We start from the raw sequence: 22,957 nt of genomic DNA, 5'->3' as shown, positions 1-22,957 counted from the left end.
AGTGTGTTATTAGTGGGGGGGTTTCACCTTCAGCTGGTAATAATACCACACTCACTAATAGGTCTACTCAAGTCTCCGTGAATTAATCCTTGGTCAACTCTTGGCAGCTTAGCAAATGAGCAGTCAGGCTAAACTTATGAGAAAGGTATGTGTAAAGCATTTAATATCACCAAAACAGCAAATAAGTAAAAGACACATAGAATAAAAATCCATCACCAATTTATAAAAATACCAAATATTTGTAACTTCAAAATGACAACAATCCAATGTTGGGAACCAGAGTTATGTATTTTTATAGATGAAATAACACAAATTGCATTCTAGCGCCAAAAAGCATAGGGCGCCACTTGCGGCTATCTGGTCAACCTGGCCTGGAACAAAGCCAAAGTTTTAGGTCGACCACAATGGAGTGTGGGTCGGACAGACTAAGGGCTAAGTCCAGGTCAAAAGTTTACTTTCGGACTTACCCTTTTTATTAGCGCTGTTCTCTCGACGACGAGTCCTCGGGTTCCTCGGATTTCGTTTCTGATTCGACGACAGCGGCCTGCTGCAGAATGATGACTCAGTGAGACTCTGGATGTCTTTGTCCTCAATGTCAATGTTTTCGGAGTCCTGGAGCTTTCAGTGGGACAAACCAGAGGGGCCTGGCTGATTTGTGAGTCGACGGCAGTGGCTTGACTCTGTACATTGAGCCAGTTTCCTCCTAGAGCTTTAATGCAAAACTTTGCAGAAAGTTTCCAACTTTAAGTTCTTGAAGTTTCATGGTTTCTTTGGGGGAAACAATGACCCAGAAGCACCTGCCAAGGGTTCAGCGACTCTGGATTGCCTCTTGGGGGCTGGGATTCGATTTCCCACAATGCGCCTTCTAAGTCAAGGAAAATTCCAATTGCAAGTCAGCTGGGGTGATCCTCTCTTTGGCTTGGCAAGGGACTTCTTCCAGCTCTGTTGTACCTGTTGCTGATCTGGGAGTCAGCTCCATTTCCTTTCCGTCAGGCACAGTTCTTCCTTTATGGAGACTTCTGAATGCAGCAGGTGCAGTCCTTCTGAGAGAAAGAAGCCTACTGTAGTGCAGTGTAAAGGATCAGCAGGGCAGTACATCTTCTTCTGATTTTGAAATCAGTGATCAGAGGCATTCCTGCAGCTCTCCCATATTTACTCTCCATTCTGGGGTGACAGGGGGGCCAATAGGGGTAAAGCTACCTCCCTCTGATATGACCACTTCTTTTGTAGTGTGTAATATTTTTAACTAGAATGCATTTTCTATCTCCCCATCTGGCTGGGGATTCAGGAAGTGGGGGCCGGCCTGGGCACTTTGACATCTGTTCCCCTGCCTTTGAAGTCCAGCTTGTTCCCCAAGCACCCTTCATCTCCCTGGCTTCTCCTGGATACAAATCACCTCTGACCAAATAGCTGTATTGTAGCAGCCCCAAGCCTCTTCACACCTACTCGGTTAGTAGCTTGGCTGAGTCTGTAAAGGCCTGCTACAGCCCTGCTTTTGATAACTTCATGATAGTAAATTCTAAAACAATTTTCCTGTAATAGTTATAATAGTTAGAATAAATCCAATCTTGTTAAGTTGTTGGATTTATTTTAACCATTCTTTTGAGACTTTGAAAGAGATGTAAAGCTAGCTCCAATCCTAAATTAGACTTAATTAAAATTCCTATGTTAGCCTATGGGGCTAGCGGCTCTACAACAAAGGAACTCGACTTTGGCTGTTTTTCCTTACCAGGGCATATAAAACATCTATTATATTGTCCCTGCGTTTTATAGCAATTCACCCTACCCTTGGAGCACCTAGGGCAGATCTCAATGGTGACTTATAACTACTGAAAAAAACAATTTGGACTTTGTAAGTGCTTTTAATTCCAATGTTGAATTTGGACACACTTGTATTTTAAAACAGGCATCAGAGCAGGCCTGGCTTTAAAATGACACAAGACACCACAGCAGTGCACACGTATATACATTAAGTCCACTGGGGTCTCTAAACCTACATGCCCTTTAGGAATAGGCCCTTGTGGAAGAGGTGTGGCGCAACAGCCAGGGTGCCTGACTCTGGACCACCAGGTTCATGGTTCAATCCACGGCGCCAGGTTAGCTCAGCACCCTGTGGGCAATAACTCGCTTAATCTTCCCGACAGCCCCCAGCACAACACCTCTCCAGACGTAGCTGTGTGCTTTAAAATTGCTGGTATTTCATTTCATGTACGAGTTACAGGTAGTTTATCATTGCCAATGATAATTATAAAAAGCGCCACAAGCCTTTAGAGGACAGAGCACTGGCCCTGGGCCAGATTAACAGAGTGCTGAGTACTTTTAGAGTCAGTGTCTCTGGAATTCTAATTCAAAATGCTAATTTATGGTGAGCTTGGATTTAAATTACAATTCTGTAAATGCCACTTTTATAAAGTTCATAGATAATAGTTGTGCCTTTGAATCCACTTGGGTGAGCCACTATACAATCAAAAAACTTGCAATGCTCCCTAGCTGGGATTATTCAATCAACACTTTTTCATAAGATCAAGTAATTACATTTTCTTAATATTTTTATGATTTTTCTTGTCACTTTATATTTTTGTAATACATTAAAGAAAAACATCTTCATATTAATTAGACCTCATTTTTGTGTGAGGCCCATTTCAGCAGCACTCTCTGGCTGCACATTACATTTCCAAAACAACTCTCTTAGAACGAATAATAAGTAATTTATGCCCAAAACTCTGGGTCAAAACATACAAGAACTTAAAATATTTATCCAACATGAGCATAGTTTCACCTATCCATATTACATTTATAGCAGGCCAATTGATTTTATCGATAGTGAGATCTCTATTGTTAATCTCCTATGTGCCCTCTTTTTCAAGTCCAAAAACAGGGGTTATATATTGCACTTTGTTAGTGTAAGAAAACAATATCATTTTATTTTATGAAAAAGTGAGGATTTAATAATTTCAGCTAGGGACAATTGCAAGCTTTGTGACTTTTAGAAAGTTAGCATTGTCTTACTTTAGCTATTTATTGCCTGCTGCCTGTCTCTGATCACATGTCTGGGTTGGGTGACAGTTGGGATTTCTGTATTCACCCTAGACAGCCACACACAATGGGAGCTTAGGTTTGACTTGATAGTTCATCCTGTCAGGATGAAATTGAGGCGCTGGACCAAGGCTCACTTACACCTGAATAGGCTGTGCCCTGTCCCCACACAAAGGGCTGCATACCCCCTGTAGTCAGTCTGGAGCCAGAGCAGGAAGAGAGGACATCTTTGCACTTCAAATGCACGTCTTTCTTAAAAGATACAACTGGGTATAAGTTCTGGACCTCTGACACCACCACTTCAGTACTCTTCTGAACCTGTGAAGACTCTGCCAGGAAGAAGGACTGCTGTGCTGCTGAAAGGACTGCCACTCTCCTGGACTGCTGTTTTGCTGTACTCTTGCCTTGCTTTGCTGCCTGCTGCTTTATTGCCTGGGTGAGGGGACTGGGCCTGCATCACTTGAACCCAGAGCGATTCCAAGGGCTAGCTGGCTGGCCTCCTGATCTGAAGTCTCAGGGGCATAAAAGACTTCCAACATCCCTCCTTCTGCACTTAATACACTGCCATCTGTGAGTCTACCTTGCCAAGTGGTGCCATCCTGGTCCGGGACCCTTGAAAGTGGACGTTAGGTGTTTCTCCAGCAAAACGGGCACATCCTCTGCTGAGCGACGCATACGAGAGCAGTACTGATGCATCTCCTTGGCTGAGTGGCGCATCTAGTAGCAGAACTGATGCATAGCACTGTTGCTTGTATTGGAACCATCGCAAAAGACTTGCATCGCTGCCACATTCCACATCTGGGACCGCCACATCACCTTTGGAACCGATACGGCATGAAGCTTCTTCTAGCGCAAGCTCCTCACATCTCTCGTCAAAGGCAGTCTCGACAACAAAACCGAACCTTCGCATTGTAGCTTCACCGCTTGTTGAAACTGCACCTCACATCCTTGCCACCAGCCTTTGTATCGCAAGCCCCGTTGACAGGATTCTCAACCCATCAGGACCTCATACCACAGCCTCATTGCAGTTCATATCTGAAGCATTGCCTCTGCTGCGCGCCGCTTCTTCGTCATGGATCCACATAAGCGCTCCGCTACAAGGATTAAGATACTTTGGTTCAAAAGGCCTAGTTGGGTCCCTGTAGCAACCTGCACTCCATCACAGTCGCCCTGAACGTTTGACTTTGTCCAAGTCTGGCGTGACCAGATATCCTGAATAGCTCTTTTTGCTTCTGAGCTCTACTATTCACTATAAACTTTCAAATTCAAAATCTGAAATCTACTTATTGGATTTTTGTCTTGTGGTCTTGATTTATTTATTAAATTAAGAGCTATTTTTAGAACTTGGTGTGGAATGTTTTTGTGTGGTGTTTTTACTGATTTCTTGTTTAAAGTGTTGCACAAATACTCCACATATTACCTCTAAGGTTAAGCCTGACTGCTCTGGTCAAAGCTACCAGAGGCTGAGCACAGGTTAATTAGGGTGTACTTGTGCCTTACTTTTACTAGGATGTGGTTACTGCTTGACAAGGTCTCATACACTAGTCAACTGGGAAAACAATTTCTAGCACTTTTGTACTGTATATTCAGATATAAAACCGTGTATGTATGTGTACACGATTGCAATGGTTTGTGGAGTTGCAATAGCACTCAGATATTTGAACAAATCATTTTCTCAAGGTATTTCATGCATCAGTTTATTGTGCCAGCTCGCCTTGTGACAGTTCTCCTGTCCAGCTTGCCCGCAGTCTGTTACCCTCTGCTGTCTACCTGCTGCCGACTGTTTGTGCCTCCTCTCCTCGTTGCTTGATCTGTTTTGCCTTTTCTGCTTGTTTTTCTGCCCTCTGTTTTGCCTTTTCTGCTCATTGTTCTGTCCTCTATTTTGCCTTATCTGCTCATTTTTCTGCCCTCCGTTTTGCCTTTTCTACTCATATTTCTGCCCTTTGTTTTGCCCTCCTCTGCTCTGTTTTGCCTTTTTTGCTCATTTTTCTACCATCTGTTTTGTTTTTCTGCTCGTTTTTCTGCCCTCATTTTTGCCTTTTCTGCTCATTTCTTCCCTCTTCCTGCCATTTCCTTAAGACCTGGCTTTTCGATGGAGACCTTGCATCCCAGCACCCAGATACCCCCAGGAGTGACAGTTGCTGTGCTCTGCAAATGCTGATTTATCGATTTATTGATTGATTATGGCCTCCACAGGAGAGCATAGGACAGGTTCCAAGTAGAACTTGGAACCTGGAAGAGAAAGAAAGAAAAACAGTGACACAGCAAAACAATGGATGAAAACTAACCTGCAAGAGCGAGGTAAGAGACACAAAGTGTAGAATGGTGGTAGATAAAGGCTTGTGGTTAAATCGCAAAACATTTTTGTCCATTTTGATCCAGTCCTATTTCATGTCCTTTGTGGTTAGATAAGCTGGTGCTAGACGTAGGACACCTTCACACTACAGTATTAAAACAAGTTTCAGGAGGTGGTGATGTGTGACAAGAATGTGGTGGAGTGCTGATGCATTCTTTGGCTCTTTGTGCTGCTTTTTCTGTGCTCCAATATTAGAATGTTTTGATGTGTTGCACTATAGTTATGTTGCCTTGTGTTTTCACTGGGTTATTGCATTGTTCCCCTTTATGGTTTGTGTTGCTATACTACTTTGTGTATGTTATTGCTTGGTTCTATTTTTAATGTAGACATATCAAAATAGTACAGCCATGTTTTCAGCCAATTGCAGCAGGTGCTTTTAAAGCTCCATTGATAAGCAGCCATGTGCTGTTGCCTACGGTGTTAACAATTTTGGATGGATTTAACCCAGATCTCTTGACTGGGGGAGAATGTTTGCATTGTCAGCATTCCGTCCATCAATTGTTTGTTGTAACGCTTTTCGCCCTAAGTGGGATGGGTATTCCCAGACGTGGGACCCGTGCTCACTACGCCACTGGAGTCAAGCTATCCTGGCTGATGACGGCTGATAGCCAGAAACCGGTCCTAGGATGCTTGATTCCGGTCCAGGGAAGACATGGCTTGGCAGTTCGGGCTGGACTGTTCCCATGAGGCACAGGGTCAAGACTGATTTGCATATGGCCATGTCTAAACTGGGGTGGTGTAGTGGGCAAAAGAACGATGGATTTAACCCAGATCTCTTGACTGGGGGAGAATGTTTGCATTGTCAGCATTCCGTCCATCAATTGTTTGTTGTTACGGTGTTAACAATAGCACTGCTCCAGCTGTTCAGCTATCTAAAACACAAACCAGTCCCCAAATAAGTAGCAGGAGCTAGTCTTTAATTGGACAATTTTAAGTTCTTACTTCGTATGATAAGGTCAATTCGATGGATTCAACAATAGGGAGCCTGGTATTCAGCAACACAGCATTCTGGAATGCAACAACACTCTCCTACAAAAACGCTTTGGGTCCCTCCCCTTAATATTTATTCGCAAATGAAGTACTGTAGTCCAAGCTGCAGTCTCAAGAATAGAACCTACGAACATTTGAGCAGCCTTGCTAGAGCGGTGCATGTTTGACCCACATACCCAGTCCTCTCAATTCTAGCACTGTGAGTCAACCTCTGGCTTGCCAGTGGTTTAGAACCTTTAGATGAAGCACTCTTAACATTTGTGTTCTCTTTTCTGATGTGCTTCACCTCAAACTGCCCAGTGTCGGTCCACCACATAAAGTGCATGATCACTCCCGAATGAGATCTCCTCTTGCCAGTCCACAAACAGGACTCAGTGGTATAGCTCCTATAATACACTTCAATATTGCAGCAATCTTGCAAATTCAATCTGAGCCCCAGAAATAGGGCAGACAATAATCCAAGGAGCACATTTGAAGTGTTTTCCGGATTGACCAGCCACTAATGAAACCCCGGGAAAACTTGAACTAAGCACCTTCGGGGAAACTGCTACTCCTTTTTAAGTGTACATAGTACAACTAGATTTCGCTGAGATTTTTTTTTACTGTTTTCCCGGTGACATCTTGAATTTCAGAACTATTTATTTTCCTATTTATAAGGATGCTACTTCAGCGCAATATATCTCCCCAAAAAGATCTCTTGGCCCTCCCTCTTTATATCTATTTATTTTATTTAATGAAATTTTATATAGTGCGGACTATACCCAAAAGGTGTCAGAACACTATACAATAGAACCAAGTACGTTACATAAGGAGATTTAAAACTAACAACTTACAAATACAATCAGGATAATTAAAAAAGTAAAAACAAAGTAAGAGGTGGCAAAATTAGGTTAATTAAGGTATAGAATACATATTTACAACCTTAAGCTCAAGTAAATGCCAAGCGGCTTGAGGGTCATGAAAAGGGGTGAATTAATCCTGGAAGAGTCTTTGGAAGAGAAGAGATTTAAGACCTGTTTTGATAGTGCGGATAGAGGTGGTGGTTTGCAGGCTTGGAGGAAGCGAGTTCCAGATTCTAGCCGCATAGATCTAGATACCAAAAAAATCTTCAGATATTTTCTGAAGAACTTGAACTCATCTCTCAAGTACTAAGACCCTTCGCCCCACACTAGTTGCACTCCCTCTCTTCCACTAATCGGGGCCCATGCTTCTATACCAGAGCTTGCCCACTGTAACACCCGAGATTTAAGGAGACAGGCATCTCTGTGTGGCCACCTGGGAAGGACTGAAGGCGAGAACGCAGGGCAGGGGAAACTAAAAGAGGTGAGAAATTAGTCAATACTTACGCAAAGGAGTATTGACAAACGTAAAACACCTTACACTTGCTTCTAGGACATAGCGCCATTCCACATCCAACTTTGTGACTGTTGAATGAAACAACCTGAGAACACAAAAAATTGTGATTACGATTAATTATGCATGCAAACGTCTTTAAATGGCATTTTTCGACCTGCAAAAAACTGTTAGTATGTATGGCGAGTGCGCTTACGGGATTGCATTATTTCCTCTGTAGTTTCTTTAAACGAACATTATTTGTCAAATTTTAACATTTTATTCAAGGCAAGCCCTATTCTTTGTTGTGCAGGACCAAGTGGGCACCTTTACCCACAAAATGGTCAAAGGGAACTAGACTGTTGCAAATGACTGTCGTTAGAAACCCGTTGGTGTGCACATATCAGTGTGTGCGTGTAGGGAGAGACAGGCCACACATACACACAGATGCACAATTGCACAATTTCCCAATCTTCTGACTTTTCAAAGAGTGTTGCCATGCTAACCATTAAGAGGTGTGTTGCTTCTTTTCCCCAGCCACCTTCCACGTGATGTGAGATGTCCGAGAGTCGACCCGGTCCCCGGCTTTGTTCAACAATAATATTAAAGATTTGGGGGGACTTGTGGAGAACTGGGGTGGTCCTGGGCACGGAAGACTGGGTGACTCCGAACTAAAGTTCAGATTATCTTATTAGACAGTTGTCGTTGCCTTGCAAGAGGTCTTGTGAGCATCAAGACAGGATAGTTCTTAATATGATAACAAGCATAGGCAATGCCAATAGGTCTGGCTTTAAAGGTATGTTTTATGGTAATTTGTAGCATTATCGGTAAATAGTATGAGGATGGAGATGTATTTGTGTGAATGCACATAACTGTAGAGTAATATTGGTGTAGGTTGAAAGGTCAGGTAAACGATGAACTGGTAAGTCAGATCTAAACATCTCTGTAGGTTAATGACCCGCTGTTGACACAGAAAAACACCATAAAGTATCTAGTTATCAAAGACACTTTAATAGCTTTACAATGTCATGTGTGTGCCCCTAAAAGATTAGGCTCAGGCAGCTGGAAAATTAACAAAATGATCATAGCTGAGTGGAGGGCAAGCACGTTTTTTGTGGAAGTGCACATCTCCTGTCCAATCAAAACAGGGATTCCAGGCTCCCAACACATGGACAGAGCCAAAGCCCCTTTCTAGTGATGCTCACATAATTGTCTGGTAACAGCTGTGCTGTCAAGGCATGCCATACAAATTTAAATACTACGGACTTTGTTATGAGAGGCTCATTTTGATGGGAGATAATACAGCACCTCCTAGATACCAAAACCAACAAGATGCTAAATTTACCAGATGCTGTGCTACTGATGGAGCAAGGTTTCGAAATTAAAGAAACTTGCTTATATGCAATCCTCTCAAATAACATGTAACCACATAACCAAAACGTTTTGTAAATACTAACATTGCATTAAACACGAGATAGAGTATCCAGGGGAAGCTTTCCTATGTGTATTACTAACAAGTAACCCGAGTGTCTTAATATGGCCGCCAAAAAACACGGGAACTTCATTGCACATGCGTGTACTGCATCTACGGAGTATGACGTATTCTGTCGCTTGGTGGAAAAACTTTGCAGCTGCGCAGTAGCTTTAGATATGGCCGCTTGAAACTCACATATTAACGCATATGCTACTGCTTGAACTAAAACTCGTAAGTTCTACCAAACACTAATGCAAAAGATTTAAATAAGTGAATGGGGATAAAGTAGAGATAAGTGGTATACAGTGAAATCATTTATTGTCACATTCTAACGTGCCTTTTCCTGACTTTATTATTAGTTCACGATTGGGCCTCGGAGGGTAACTGAAAATCCCTACCCACTTGATGTTCACACAGGTGCACAAGAACCTACTGAAAGCCCTGTGACAGCACCACTTGAAACCCAGCCAAGGCCACATTAAACTGAGATGCCTGGGAAAGGGAACTGTTGACGAACACAGGAAGAAAATTAAATATTGTTGCAAAAATGTATTGATCATAATGTGAAATGTGGGTGGAAATAAAGCTATGGGAAATTAAGGGGCGGAAACATAGAACAATGGTCCACAGTAAAATTATTACTTTGAATACGGTATGATGAACTCACCTCCTCGCCCTGACCAATCAGAATAAGGGAAAACACAAAAATTGCAATTCTGGGGGGAGGTACATGAATATAGAATAGTATAATTGAGGTAAGTTAGCTAGAGACTTTGTCAGACTTGTCAGATACGCCATTTCGACTCGTCACTGACCCAACGTGTATGCTGCTACTCTGTCTGAGACGCTGTCTCAGACCCTGCTGCTGCCAGAAACTCTGCTTGAGAAATTGAGATACTGATCGCTAATCTAATCATCTAGAAGGGGATTTCGGAAGAGGGACCCCCGAGGGGAGTAGTATCAGAGAGGGGTGCGATGCTGGCATTGCATTTAGAAGAGGTCACCATCTCAGATCCGAATCTGTCCAATTTCCTGTCTGCATCCTGTCCTGGCAGATTCTATCTTTCTCATCTTCAAAGAGTTGGGTTCATCTATCACCTTAGGTAAATATAAATCTGTGAAGACTGTCATTGTACCTGCTCTCTCTCTTTTCCTTTTCAGGTACCGTCTTCATTGATCATTATTATGACTATGTTTTGTTTGACTTAAGTTTGCCTCTTGTATTAATGTGTTTAAGCTGTGATTGATTTTGACTCACAAAATTATTAATTTAGATAAAGGTTTTCCAAACTTTCTGAGGTTGTGGTTATTTCAAGTATAAGATAAATGTCATTTTCTACCTTAAACTATCTCAGAAACCTGATTCATCGAGAAAGGAATCATTAAGGAGATAAAATTGGTTAGACTTGGTAAAGTTGAAATTAAAATTTCAGGTAGAACTCAAAAAGTGATATCATTGGGGTTTGCTATCTCATTTGTGTGAATGGTTTGGGCCCAGGTGAGTATTTAGGTATGTGTGTGTTTAACCCGAGCTGGTGACCCGCGCTCTATCAGTTTTTCTTTGGTAGCAGAGGCATGGTTAGGTTCTAGTTAGTTAGGTAGAAAATATTGTGGATTGAATTATTTTGATTTATACATTAACAACCACTATTCATTAAATGTTATGTATTATTTCATGTTGTCTAGAAATTCATGGGAATATTGAATAGTGGGTGGCGAATGTAAACCATACCGCAGTGAGATTGCTTGTCCGGATCAGGAAAGTGCTGAAAGTTACGCTGGACTAGAAGCACTGATTTATGGATAATTTTCTTTCGTATAAAAGTGAGAGTAATTGGTAGCAAAGGAGTACGCTGGTGACATTTTGGTCTTATATCACCTAGAAAGGGTAATACTGAAGGAGTAGCAGGTTCTCTGATACTTGCGTGAAGAGTAAGCGGACAGTTTAACTTGTAGTGTATGAAGAGTAAGCGGAAGGGCTGTACTCGTAGTGTGTGAACAGTAAGCAGTAAGCAGAAAAGCTCGTAGTAAAAAGTTGACTATTCTTTGAATTTAGAAGATCAGACACAGTCGCGAATGTTTCTATGTTGTTGATTAATGAAAATTATATGAAAATCGTATTACCTTGCAAAGGAGGGGTCAGTTGTGGGCTCTGCACTGACGTCACAGAGGGCCGCGCTGGGATCAATCAATCAATCAATCAAAGCATTTATATAGCGCACTACTCACCCAGAGGGTCTCAAGGCGCTGGGGGAGGGGGGTCCGCTACTGCTCGAACAGCCCGGTCTTGAGTTGCTTCCTGAAGGCGAGGTGGTCCTGGGTCAGGCGGAGGTGGGTCGGGAGGGAGTTCCATGTCTTGGCGGCGAGGTAGGAGAAGGACCGTCCCCCTGTGGTGGCTCTTTGGATGCGGGGGACGGCGGCAAGGGCGTGGCCGTTCGATCGAAGCTGGCGTTTGGGAGCGTAGAAGTTGAGGCGGCTGTTGAGGTATCCTGGGCCTTGGTTGTGTAGGGCTTTGTGTGCGTGGGTGAGGAGTCGGAAGGTGATTCTCTTGTTGACCGGGAGCCAGTGCAGGTCTCTCAGGTGTCCGGAGATGTGGCTGCAGCGGGGGATGTCCAGGATGAGTCGTGCTGAGGCGTTCTGGATTCGCTGGAGTCTCTTCTGGAGTTTGGCGGTGGTTCCGGCGTAGAGGGAGTTGCCGTAGTCCAGACGGCTGGTGACGAGGGCCTGGGTGACCGTCTTCCTGGTCTCGGTGGGGATCCACCAGAAGATCTTACGTAGCATGCGCAGGATTGGTTGAAACAGCAGGCGTGTGTCTGTCGTGAAGAATTGTAAAGGAGGGGTCAGTGGTGAGGAGTGATACTGACATCACTGAGAGCCGCGCTAGTATTGGCTAAACGCATAGCAAAACAGAATCTGATTGGTAAGAAGAAAAAAAAAGCCGTGCTGGTATTGGTCAGTTTTTAAAATAAAAGCGATCATTTAATTAGTTGAAAATAAAAACCATAAAAATAATTGATAGTGGGTCTTGCATGTGGAGACACGATCCTACATTAATAGGGAATCGCCCAGACAGAAAGTATTTAGGTTTTGCCTACGAACAGTATATAAAAGTATGATCACGTAAAATGTACGGAGAGAAAAGAGAAATGTCATTTATGCAGAGAATTAAGAATTATTTTAAAAAGGATAAACCCATTAAGACTTTAGAGGGAATTCTTACTCCTCCTTCGAAAACTCCTGCATCCTATATGATGGTAGAAAGAGGTTATCATACTTGTGTATGGATAGAACACGGGATAGAATATACAAAAGATGATGGAATATTGGCGTTCCCAGAGAACGGAACATTTAATGTAAGAATTTTGCATAATTTATGCACAAGAATGAATGAGTTAGAACCAAGACCCAGATTAACTCAGTATGAAGCCCTAGAATAATGGGAAACTGAGGCATTTGAGCGAGATAGACTTAGGAGTGACAGAAATTTGAGCAGATATTATCCAAACTTTCCACGTGAAACTCAAGATAAGCAGATGATATAATGGAGACAGGCCATGTTAACTGAAGGGTTATATCCTGTATTGGTGACAGAAGAACCAACAGGAGGCAAGTGCACAGAAAAGAAAAAGCATTGACGTTACCTGGTTGCGGGGAATCAGAAAATGATTATTTAGAAGATATTTTAATGAAAAATCCTCCACCTTATCAAGAAGGACCTAATAGAACTACCCCGAGTGCTCCAATTCTAGACACACCCTTAGTGCCACAAATAGTACATGAAAGAACAATGGAAAGGGCGCTTCAGGAAAAGGAAAGAGAAGCGATAAATAAAAAAAGAGAGAAATTAATACAGAAAATAACACAGTTAAACGCACATCCTGCAGCTCTGACTATACGAGTGACCATAGGTCCTGTAGTTCCACTGTACAGGGATAAATCGAATTGTCCTAAAACACCTGTCATGACAACACCTATTATTGAGCCAAGAAAAGAGAAGTTAGTAATTAATGACATGGGGGCATATCAACAACAACCGGCGATAATTATCGCTGAGCGCACTTAGCGCTCGGATAATTATCGCCGGCTAGCGCCGATTTTTATTGCTGAGATAGCGTGCTATTAGCAACGCTTATCTCATCAGCGATAAAAATCCTAGCGCTAACTGGCTAACGTGAGATTATCGCTGGAAAACCAGCGATAATCTCACGTTTGCTTGTTGATAGGGACTCACAAACTTAGCCATGATATCCACCTTTCATAGGATATCGTGGCTAAGTCAGTCCTGAAGCAGGCGTAAGGAAAGTAGTGATAACAGGGGTTATCGCTACTTTTCCTGACGCTATGCTTCATAGCGTTAGGCTTGCTGATAGGACAAATGTCGCTTAGCGACATTTCTCCTGTCATGCCAGGTCAGGAACGCCCACTTTGCATCTCATTAGAGATGCAAACCTGGGCGTTAGGAATCCTGACGCTAGCGCAATGTTTCACGCGTTAGCGTGACCTTGCTGATTAGGCGATAAAATTATCGCCGCTTATCGGCTGAAAACGGCCGCAAAAGCGGCGATAATTTTATATCGCCTGCTTGTTGATATGCCCCCAAGCTAGTGATTGCGAGTACATTAATGGACTTACCGATAAGAGGGCAAATAAATGACACCCCCAGAAGAGTCACCCCAAGGTGCTCAAATGAGGTACGATTCGAGATAGCCACCGGATCGAAAAATGCTACAATTGTAACCCCAGAAGAAATAGAAAGATGGGCACAAGAAATAGAGAAACCAAATTCACCACCGAAAATATTAGACATATTCAAACTGAAAGTTGAATAAGAAAAAATGATAGCTGGGAATGTAGGATTAGATAGGTTAAATACCTATAACGAGGAAGAATTGCTATTCATTTGCAGAAGCATAACCCAAAATACAAAAACATTTCATGAAAAATTGGTAAATTTGACCTCTGAAATGGTAAAAGAAATAGGGCGATCCAAAGTATTGCAAAAACCTTACTGAGCAGAATTTTCTGATACAAATTTAGAAAATATGAATGTGTCAGGAAGAAAATTACAGGTTAAAGAATTAATGACGATATTCCAGAAATGGGTAGATTTGGACAGGTGGAGAGTTCGGTGGTCAAAGAAGAAAGAGGAAGCCCAGGTAAATCGGGTCACATCTGAATATTTAGATAAAGAAACAGAAAAGTTGCACCCAATGAGAGAGGTTCCAGGAGGGGGATATGTACTTGTCCTATGGACCCGACAGGATATATTATCATTTACAAATGATTTTCCAAAGTTGAGAGAAAAACCAGTGGAATGGTAGAGGCAAGTTGAAAGGTTTGTGAAAGTATCAAAAGTTTTGTTGAAAGATTTAGATGGTCTCTTTGATATAGTGGTGCCTGCTGATTTGTGGACTGAATGTAAAATCACAGTTGATTGGCCTAATGATGAGTACCTGAGAAATGAGAAAACAGGATCTCCCTCAGAGGAGGTCATGAAGAAATATAACCAAGTAATAACTTTCTTAAAAGGTAAAATTCCCCCAAAAGAAACAGATTGGATAAAAATAGATAGAACAACTCAGGAAAAGATGAGTCTGTACATGCGTATTATGAGCGCCTCCTACAGGTGTTTAAGCAGTATTGTGAATTTGAGAGTATTGGGGACAAGGATGTGATACATTTTGTGTATTGATTTGTGTCTGGGTTAAGAAAAGAAATATCTGAAATGATTAAGCAGCATAATTTGTGCTGGCAAGCAAAGCCAATAGACGAGATTTTTAAATATGCAAAATATTGTGGAGATGAAATTGACAATAGACAAAAGAATTTAGAAGAAAAAGTGATGTGGGCTCAAGTGAAATTGGCAGAACAGCAAGAACTCCAGTTACAGAATCAGGCAGGAAATCCTGAAAGGGGGAAAAGTCAGGGGGAAAATAATGGGGTTAAACCGAAAGGGCGGTTAAGTAGGGAAGAGGCCAAAAAGAGGTTTCCCTGTCATGGGTGCGGAAAATTGGAGCATTGGAAGAACGAGTGTAAAAGCATACAAAATAATAATGGCCCAAATCAAAATTTAAATCCACAGACGCAGAATGAGGTGCTAACGAATCAACCCCAGCAGGTTGTAAACCTACAGAGGCAATTGCCACCTGCCCTTTGCCAAATTTTGGGAGTCAAGCCAAGTACAGTGCGGACACAGGATTCCAAGACAGAAGTGGTAAGAAAAACTATGTGACATCGCAGTTTCTTTTGCAGGATACATATTTTGGAGTTCAAGATCAATGACGGCGCCTGAGAGGGGGGGGGGAGAGGAGTGCGTACTTGGCGCATCCTTACCGGTAGATCAGTCAGGTCCGTACATTGACGGAAAGGTAGAAGGAAATGACATTACCATTTTGTTGGACACTGGTGCAACCCGTTCTACTGTGAGAACAGCAGACATCCCAAACCTACCCCTCTCGGGAGAAACGATCCAAGTAGTGGGCGTTTATAATAATCAGATTAGGACCCCTATTACAAAACCAATGAAAGTGTGTATTGGAAACTTTAAAGAAATGCACAAATGTGTAGTGTGCGATTCTAGTCCTGTAAATTTATTGGGAAGGGACTTGTTGTGCAAAATGAATTGCACCATATTTTGCACACTGGACAGTGTTGCCATTCAGACCCCTGATGAAGATAAACTATATAAAATTATGTTAGCCAAGCAAGGAACAGGGGTAGATGAATTATATTCAGTGATGACCAAAGACAACTTACCCGATGAAGTCAAAACAACAGTGAATTCTGAAGTATGGGATTTTTCAAGAAAAGAAGTAGGGTTAATGACAGACGTAGACCCTGTTAAAGGGACTGTGAAGGAAGGTGCAGTCTATCCAAATACTCAACAATACAAGATGAGTCCCGAAGTAAAGGCAGGTGTTGCTGCAGAAATTGATCGAATGGTTGAACAGGGCATTTTAAAGGAAATCATGAGTAGTCCCTGTTATTCACCTATAATTGCCATTAAGAAACCAAGATTAAAGAAAGATAAACAAGGTTGTTGTGCCATGTTGCCCCATAGTACCCAACCCTGCAGTGATTTTGTACCAAATACCTTGGAACGCAAGATGGTTCACTGTAATTGATTTATGCCATGCTTTTTTATCCATATCATTACATCCTGATAGTCAGTTTTTATTTTCCTTTAAATTTGAAGATTGTATCTATGTTTGGAATCGCGTTCCTGAAGGGTACACAGAGAGTCCTTCAAATTTTAACCAAATTTTGAAAAAATACCTTGCGACGTTGGTGCTGCCTCAGGAATCAGTTTTGGTGCAGTATATTGATAACCTATTGGTCGCGTCTTAAACAAGAAGTGATTGTGTAACTGATTCCATTGCCCTATTGAACCATCTAGCAAAGGGTGAACATAAAGTGTCCCCTGAAAAATTGCAATTCTGCCGAAGCGAAGTAAAGTATTTAGGACACCAAATAGAACGAGGATCAAGAAGAGTGACCACTGAGAGAATAAAGATAATATAAAGCAAATGAAACTACCACAGACACAAAAGGAAATAAGAATGTTTCTTGGTGTTGTGGGATACTGCAGGCAATGGATTGTAGGGTTTTCTCTACTGGCAAAACCCTTGATAAAATGACTAAGAAACGAGCAAAAGACCCCGTAGAGTGGAATGATCTGAACATGTAATCTTTCATAAAATTGCGAAATTGTTTACGTGAAGCACCTGCTCTAGGTATGCCAGATTATTCAAAAGAATTCGCATTGTTCTGTTGTGAGAGAGAAAACTGTGCCCTCTCAGTTTTAACACAGAGACATGGTCTGATGCGACGTCCAGTGGCATATTTTCTGCTACCCTAGATCCTGTAGCATCTGCATTGCCAGGATGCTTAAAAGCTGTGGCTGCAACGTGTGTAAGTATAGAACAAAGTGAGTCAATTGTAATGGGGCATCCTGTTAAGGTATATGTCCCTCATGCAGTTTAAATTCTGCGAACAAGAACACAAACTCAGTATCTCACCCCGAGCAGATTAACCAAATATGAAAGGATCATTTTGGAAGCAGAAAATGTGACCATAATCAGATGTACAATTCTTAACCCAGCTACATTGTTGCCAGACCCATACAATGAGGAAGTGAAAGATGAAGCTGAACACAAATGTCTTGATGTAACAGAACTCAGTACCAAACCCCGACCAGACATACAGGATGAACCTTTGAAAGATGCTGAGCACGAACATTTTATAGATGGCTCATGCATGCGCCATGAGGAAGGAGGGTTAAGTGCTGCTTATGCTGTATGTGCATTGGCTGGAATAGTCGAAGCATCCTATTTACCAGGAGTCAAGTCTGCACAAGTAGTCGAATTGATACCTTTAATTAAAGCCTGCAAAAAAGGGAAATATTGGAGAGTAACCATTTACACTGATAATCAGTATGGTTACGGGGTTGTCCATGACTTTGGCCAGCTCTGGATGCAGCGGGACTTCCTGACTTCTTCAGGGTCTCCCATTAAAAACAGAAATTTTGTTAAAGAGTTGCTTGAAGGAATACAATTACCAAAAGAGGTGGCAGTCGTAAAATGTGCCGCACACAAATCAGGAAATGACCGAGTGACTGCAGGCAATCGATATGCTGACCAGGTTGCCCAACACTGTGCTAAGTTTCAAATGGCAGTAAACAGGAAAGTTGAAAATTGTGGAATCAGCTGCCAACTTATGCTATTGTCAGGATTACAAACATGGAGAGAGATAAGAGAACTCCAAGATAAAGCAGAGACAAAAGAAAGTGAAGAGTGGGAGAAAATTGGTTGTCAGAGAAGGGCAGAAGATGGTGTATGGGTTTACTTAGATGACAGACCTGTATTGCCAGACTGTATGCTTGCACCCATGGCTAGAATGTAACATGGAGACACCCAAATAGGTAGAGATGCAATGATTAGACACTTTAGACGGGATTGGTTTAATCCAAGGATCAGGAACATTGCAGAGAGCCTTTGCCAAAGATGCTTGACATGTCAGCAAATGAATCCTGGCAAGAGAACAATAGTCTATACAGGGAAAATTGGAAAAGCTGAAGGTCCCTTTATAAGACTTCAACTTGATTTCATTCAGTTGCCTGTTTGTTGAGGATTAAAATATGTACTTGTCATCGTTTGCCGATTTTCAAAGTGGGTGGAGGCATACCCCACCAGGAGAAATGACAGCTTGACAGTGGCCAAACTCTAATTAAGAGAGTTCATACCGTGTTTTGGTTTTCCAGTAACTATTGATTCAGATCGAGGGTCTCATTTTAATAATGAAATAATTCGATTAATTTGCGAAGCCTTCAAAATTGAACAAAAGCTGCACTGTGCTTACCGCCCAGAGGCATCTGGAGTGGTAGAACAATTGAATGTCACAATTAAGTCAAGACTGGGAAAGGTGTGTGCATTCACTCCACTGGATTGGCCTGATGCTTTACCTCTTGTTCTGATGGGACTTAGAAGTATTCCAGACAAGAATACCGGATTGAGTCCTCATGAAATAATCATGGGAAGAACAATGAGGCAGGTATGTATACCAGGACACAAGCTGCTAAATATAACTGATGATTTGGTACTAGAGTATTGCAAAGAGTTGGCTGACCAAGTGTGTTCTAATCTCACCAGGTTGGAGAAGTCGCAGTCCCCAGGCAGTCGAACCAAGCGCATGATCTGAATCCCGGTGACTGGGTTGCAGTGAAGAATCATACTCGAGAATCGTGCCTAGCACCAAGGTGGGAAAAACCACATCAGGTTATATTTATTACAACAACAGCAGTAAAACGTGCAGGTTTGCCTAATTGGATTCATGCAAGCCATACTAAAAGAGAACCAGCACCAGACAAAGAAGAATCTCAACAGACTCAAGCAGGAAAAGGGGTGGAAGGTTGTACAGCTGAAGGATCACGAATAATAAATCCTGAAGTAGCTGAGAAGGAACAACCAAGCACCAGTCAAGATGATTGGATCCCAATAGTTGTGATACCTGAAGAAATTAAAAGGACAAGGAGCCAAACTAGATTAGCTAGTCAGGAAAAGAGTGAGGACCAGGTAGGAAGAGAAGAACGCGCTCAGGTAAGTGAAACCACGCCTGCTAGGGAACCTGAGCAGGATCAGATAAGGAAAGAGCAATCTACTCAGACAGAGGAAATTGAAGTTACAGCACCCGTGTCTGAGGAGGGACAGATCGGTCTTGGCATGCAGAAGAAAAATAAGAAACAGAAAGACCTGAGCAGGACCAGACAGGCGAAGTCAAACAAGTTCAGATAAAGAAAGAAGAAAAGCCAACTAAAACTGAACCTGAACAGGGTCAGATTAGGGAAGAAGAACGCATCCAGGCAGAATACATCAAATTAAGAAGCCATGGACAAGGTCAGGTAGAGAGGAATTCGGAAAACAAAAATACCAAAGTTGTGCCACAACTTAGTGAAAATAAAAGAACACTTGAAGAAAGTGAAAGCGCAGTGCAAGCTAAAAGAATCAGGAGAGGCGATAATTGGCATAGTGTCATCAAGAGAGTGAAGTACCATCTTAAACCCGTAACAGAGGAACCAGAACAAGTAGACGAAGTATCTAGTCAATCTGGACTATCAACTGAAGTGCCAAAACGAAGAAGTCCAAGATTCAAAATAATAAATAACAAATTCAAGGGTCCTGAATGGACATATGTTATTATTGAAGATTTCGAAAATTTGGAGATAATTGGAGAAGATGATGAAAGCTTAAACGCTGAACCAATTGATGAAGAAGTGAGACCAACCTGAAAAGAAGTTCCCTTTATATTCTGTCACAAAATTAAATACCAAAGTAAAGAAGAGAAATCTTCTTATCCCAATTGATAAATGGCTGACAATAGAGCTGCTGGAAAACCGAATTGTGTAAAGAAATGTTGTAGAATATATATAGGTATATTTTCAGTACTCATAATATGGTTAGTACTAACAGTGGCCATTCCTTATTTGATGGTTACTAATGTCCAAAATAGTACTAATACACATGGAAAGGTAGATACCATCAAATGAGACAAAGTAGAATTAGACGCACCAGATGAGTTAGATTTACGTCACACTGTTAATAAAAATGATACAGATTTGAATGTTTTTACCAACTTGTTAGTACAATATGTAGAAACCATGGAGGTTAGTGATTGTTATGTATGTATGAAATTACCCGCATCTGTTGCAAAAGGAGTAACATATCATCATTTACCATTGACATATGGTATTTCGTGTAGCGTTTAGCTAGTTTATTTTATAGAACAGGAACATTGCAGTATTATTATTCCAATGTAGATGTGATTTTTTCTGAGGTTCCTATGCGAAAAAGCATGAACCCTGTCCTTAGTACAAGAGACTCACAATTTATGGGTGAATATTTTCTAACAATGAAAGCAATAGATATAGCCGAAGCACACAAGCACAATTTAACTTGTAAATTGCATGCAGAAGAAAAAATATTTTTGAATTTAGTTGAGGGAAGGAGACAGGATTTTCAAAAGAAAAGCTTCTGAACCTAAACCTCAGATACCTAAATGGACTGAGGAGGAAGAGCATTATGAAAATGGAAAGACTCATGCTGCAATGTCTTTGGATCTGTAAAAGAAGGGAAAATCTGTCTCCATGGGTTAAAGACTGAATATAACCATATGTTTATTGGTTCTAGTGAATGTGAACATAATTTCTTAGTAATTGGGGGATGGGGACTAAAAGGAGGGATGGATCCAGTATTTTCTGGAATCTATTATGCGTGTGGCAATAAAGCCTATTTTAGGCCGCCTGACACTGGTATGGGAGTTGCTATTTTGGAATAGCATTCCCTAAAGTTTATCATGTAAAAAGAATCACTGGAAGCAACGAAGGCAATAATGAACTAACATGTGTAAAAAGAGCTAGTTTTTCAGAAATAGTAGGTGATATTTTTGGAGCATTGATACCTTCAATGGGAGTTCTTCTGAATTCACAGAAAATTTGTCAGTTATCTACAGTAGTTGATCGGTTATCTACTGACACTGCTGGCCGATTCTTAATGATCAACACTGAATTAGTTGCAGTCAGATCTATGGTTATGCAAAATCGACTTGCTCTTGACATACTATTGGCAAAAGAGGGTGGAGTCTGTAAATTATTGAAAGCACAACATTGTTGCACGTATATTCCAGACAAAAGCGTTGGAATTGGGAAATAGATTAAAAATATTACGAAATTAGAAGAAGAGTTGAAACCAATGAAAGTTAAAAATGTTTGGACGAAGTTGACAAATAGCTTTACTGGTTTAGGTAGTTGGTTTTCTAACATAGGTAATGGTATTCTAGGCCTTATAATACAGCCCATAATGGGAATAACACTCTTAGAATTAGCAATAATGTTCTGGCATAAATGTTGCAAAGGGAGAAAGAAATATGAATTGAATGAAAGAGGTAAGAAAAGAAAATTTGAGGAAATATAACTAGAAGAATTAAAAGGAGATTTTTACAAAAGAATGAGAGGATTACAGTGTAAGGGGGAAAAAGAAAGGAATGAAAATGTTGAAGAAGAAATTGAGATGTGCTAAAGTTGGCATCTGATTTAGTAGAAATTAGTGATGGTATTAAATGCCATCAGAGAGGGGATTGATGGAGCAAGGTTTCGTACATAAAGAAACTTGCTTGTATGCAATCCTCTCAAATAACATGTAACCACGTAACCAAAACGTTTTGTAAATACTAACATTGCATTAAACACGACATACAGTATCCAGAGGAAGCTTTCCTATGTGTGTTACTAACAAGTAACTCGAGTGTCTTAATATGGCTGCCAAAAAACACGGGAAGTTCATTGCGCATGCGTCTACTGCATCTACGTAGTATGACGTATTCTGTCGCTTGGTGGGAATACTTTGCAGCTGCGCAATAGCTATAAATATGGCCGCTTGAAACTCACATATTAATGCATATGCTACTGCTTGAACTAAAACTCGTAAGTTCTACTAAACACTAATGCAAAAGAGTTAAATAAGTAAATGGGGATAGAGGAGAGATAAGTGGTATACAGTGACATCCTTTATTGTCACATTCTAACGTGTCTTTTCCTGACTTTATTATTAGTTCACGATTGGGCCTCGGCGGGTAACTGAAATTTCCTACCCACTTGATGTTCACGCAGGTGCACAAGAACCTACTGAAAACCCTGTGACAGCACCACTTGAGACCCAGCCAAGGACACATTGAACTGAGACGCCTGGGAAAGGGAACTGTTGACATGAACACAGGAAGAAAAGAAAATATTGTTGCAAAAATGTATTGATCATAATGTGAAATGCGGGTGGGAATAAAGCTATGGGAAAGTAAATTAAGGGGCGGAAACATAGAACAATGGTCCACAGTAAAATTATTACTTTGAATACGGTATGATGAACTCACCTCCTCGCCCTGACCAATCAGAATAAGGAAAAACACAAAAATTGCAATTCTGCGCGGAGGTGCATGGATATAGAATAGTATAATTGAGGTAAGTTAGCTAGAGACTTTGTCAGACTTGTCAGATCCGCCATTTCGACTCGTCACCGACCCAACGTGTATGCTGCGACTCTGTCTGAGACGCTGTCTCAGACTCTGCTGCTGCCAGAAACTCTGCTTGAGATATTGAGATACTGATCGCTAATCTAATCATCTAGAAGGGGATTTCAGAGGAGGGACACCCGAGGAGAGTAGTATCAGAGAGGGGTGCGACGCGGGCGTTGCACTTAGAAGAGGTCACCTTCTCAGATCCAAAT

General features: G+C 41.4%; 1 protein-coding gene across 1 annotated transcript in view; it reads right to left on the bottom strand.

Moving 5' to 3' along the window:
* Positions 1–22,957, bottom strand: part of LOC146816603 (cysteine-rich venom protein-like) — a 138,931-nt gene that overhangs the window by 37,125 nt on the left and 78,849 nt on the right. The window contains exon 6 of the mRNA XM_085609533.1: positions 7,729–7,823. Within this exon, the coding sequence (XP_085465659.1) occupies positions 7,729–7,823 (95 nt within the window). The remainder of the gene's footprint in view (positions 1–7,728; positions 7,824–22,957) is intronic.

Source organism: Triturus cristatus, chromosome 6 (assembly GCF_964204655.1).
Source record: "Triturus cristatus chromosome 6, aTriCri1.1, whole genome shotgun sequence".
Lineage (NCBI taxonomy): Eukaryota > Metazoa > Chordata > Amphibia > Caudata > Salamandridae > Triturus > Triturus cristatus.
The sequence above is the reverse complement of the archived record's forward strand: the minus strand, read 5'-3'. Positions and strand labels throughout refer to the sequence as shown.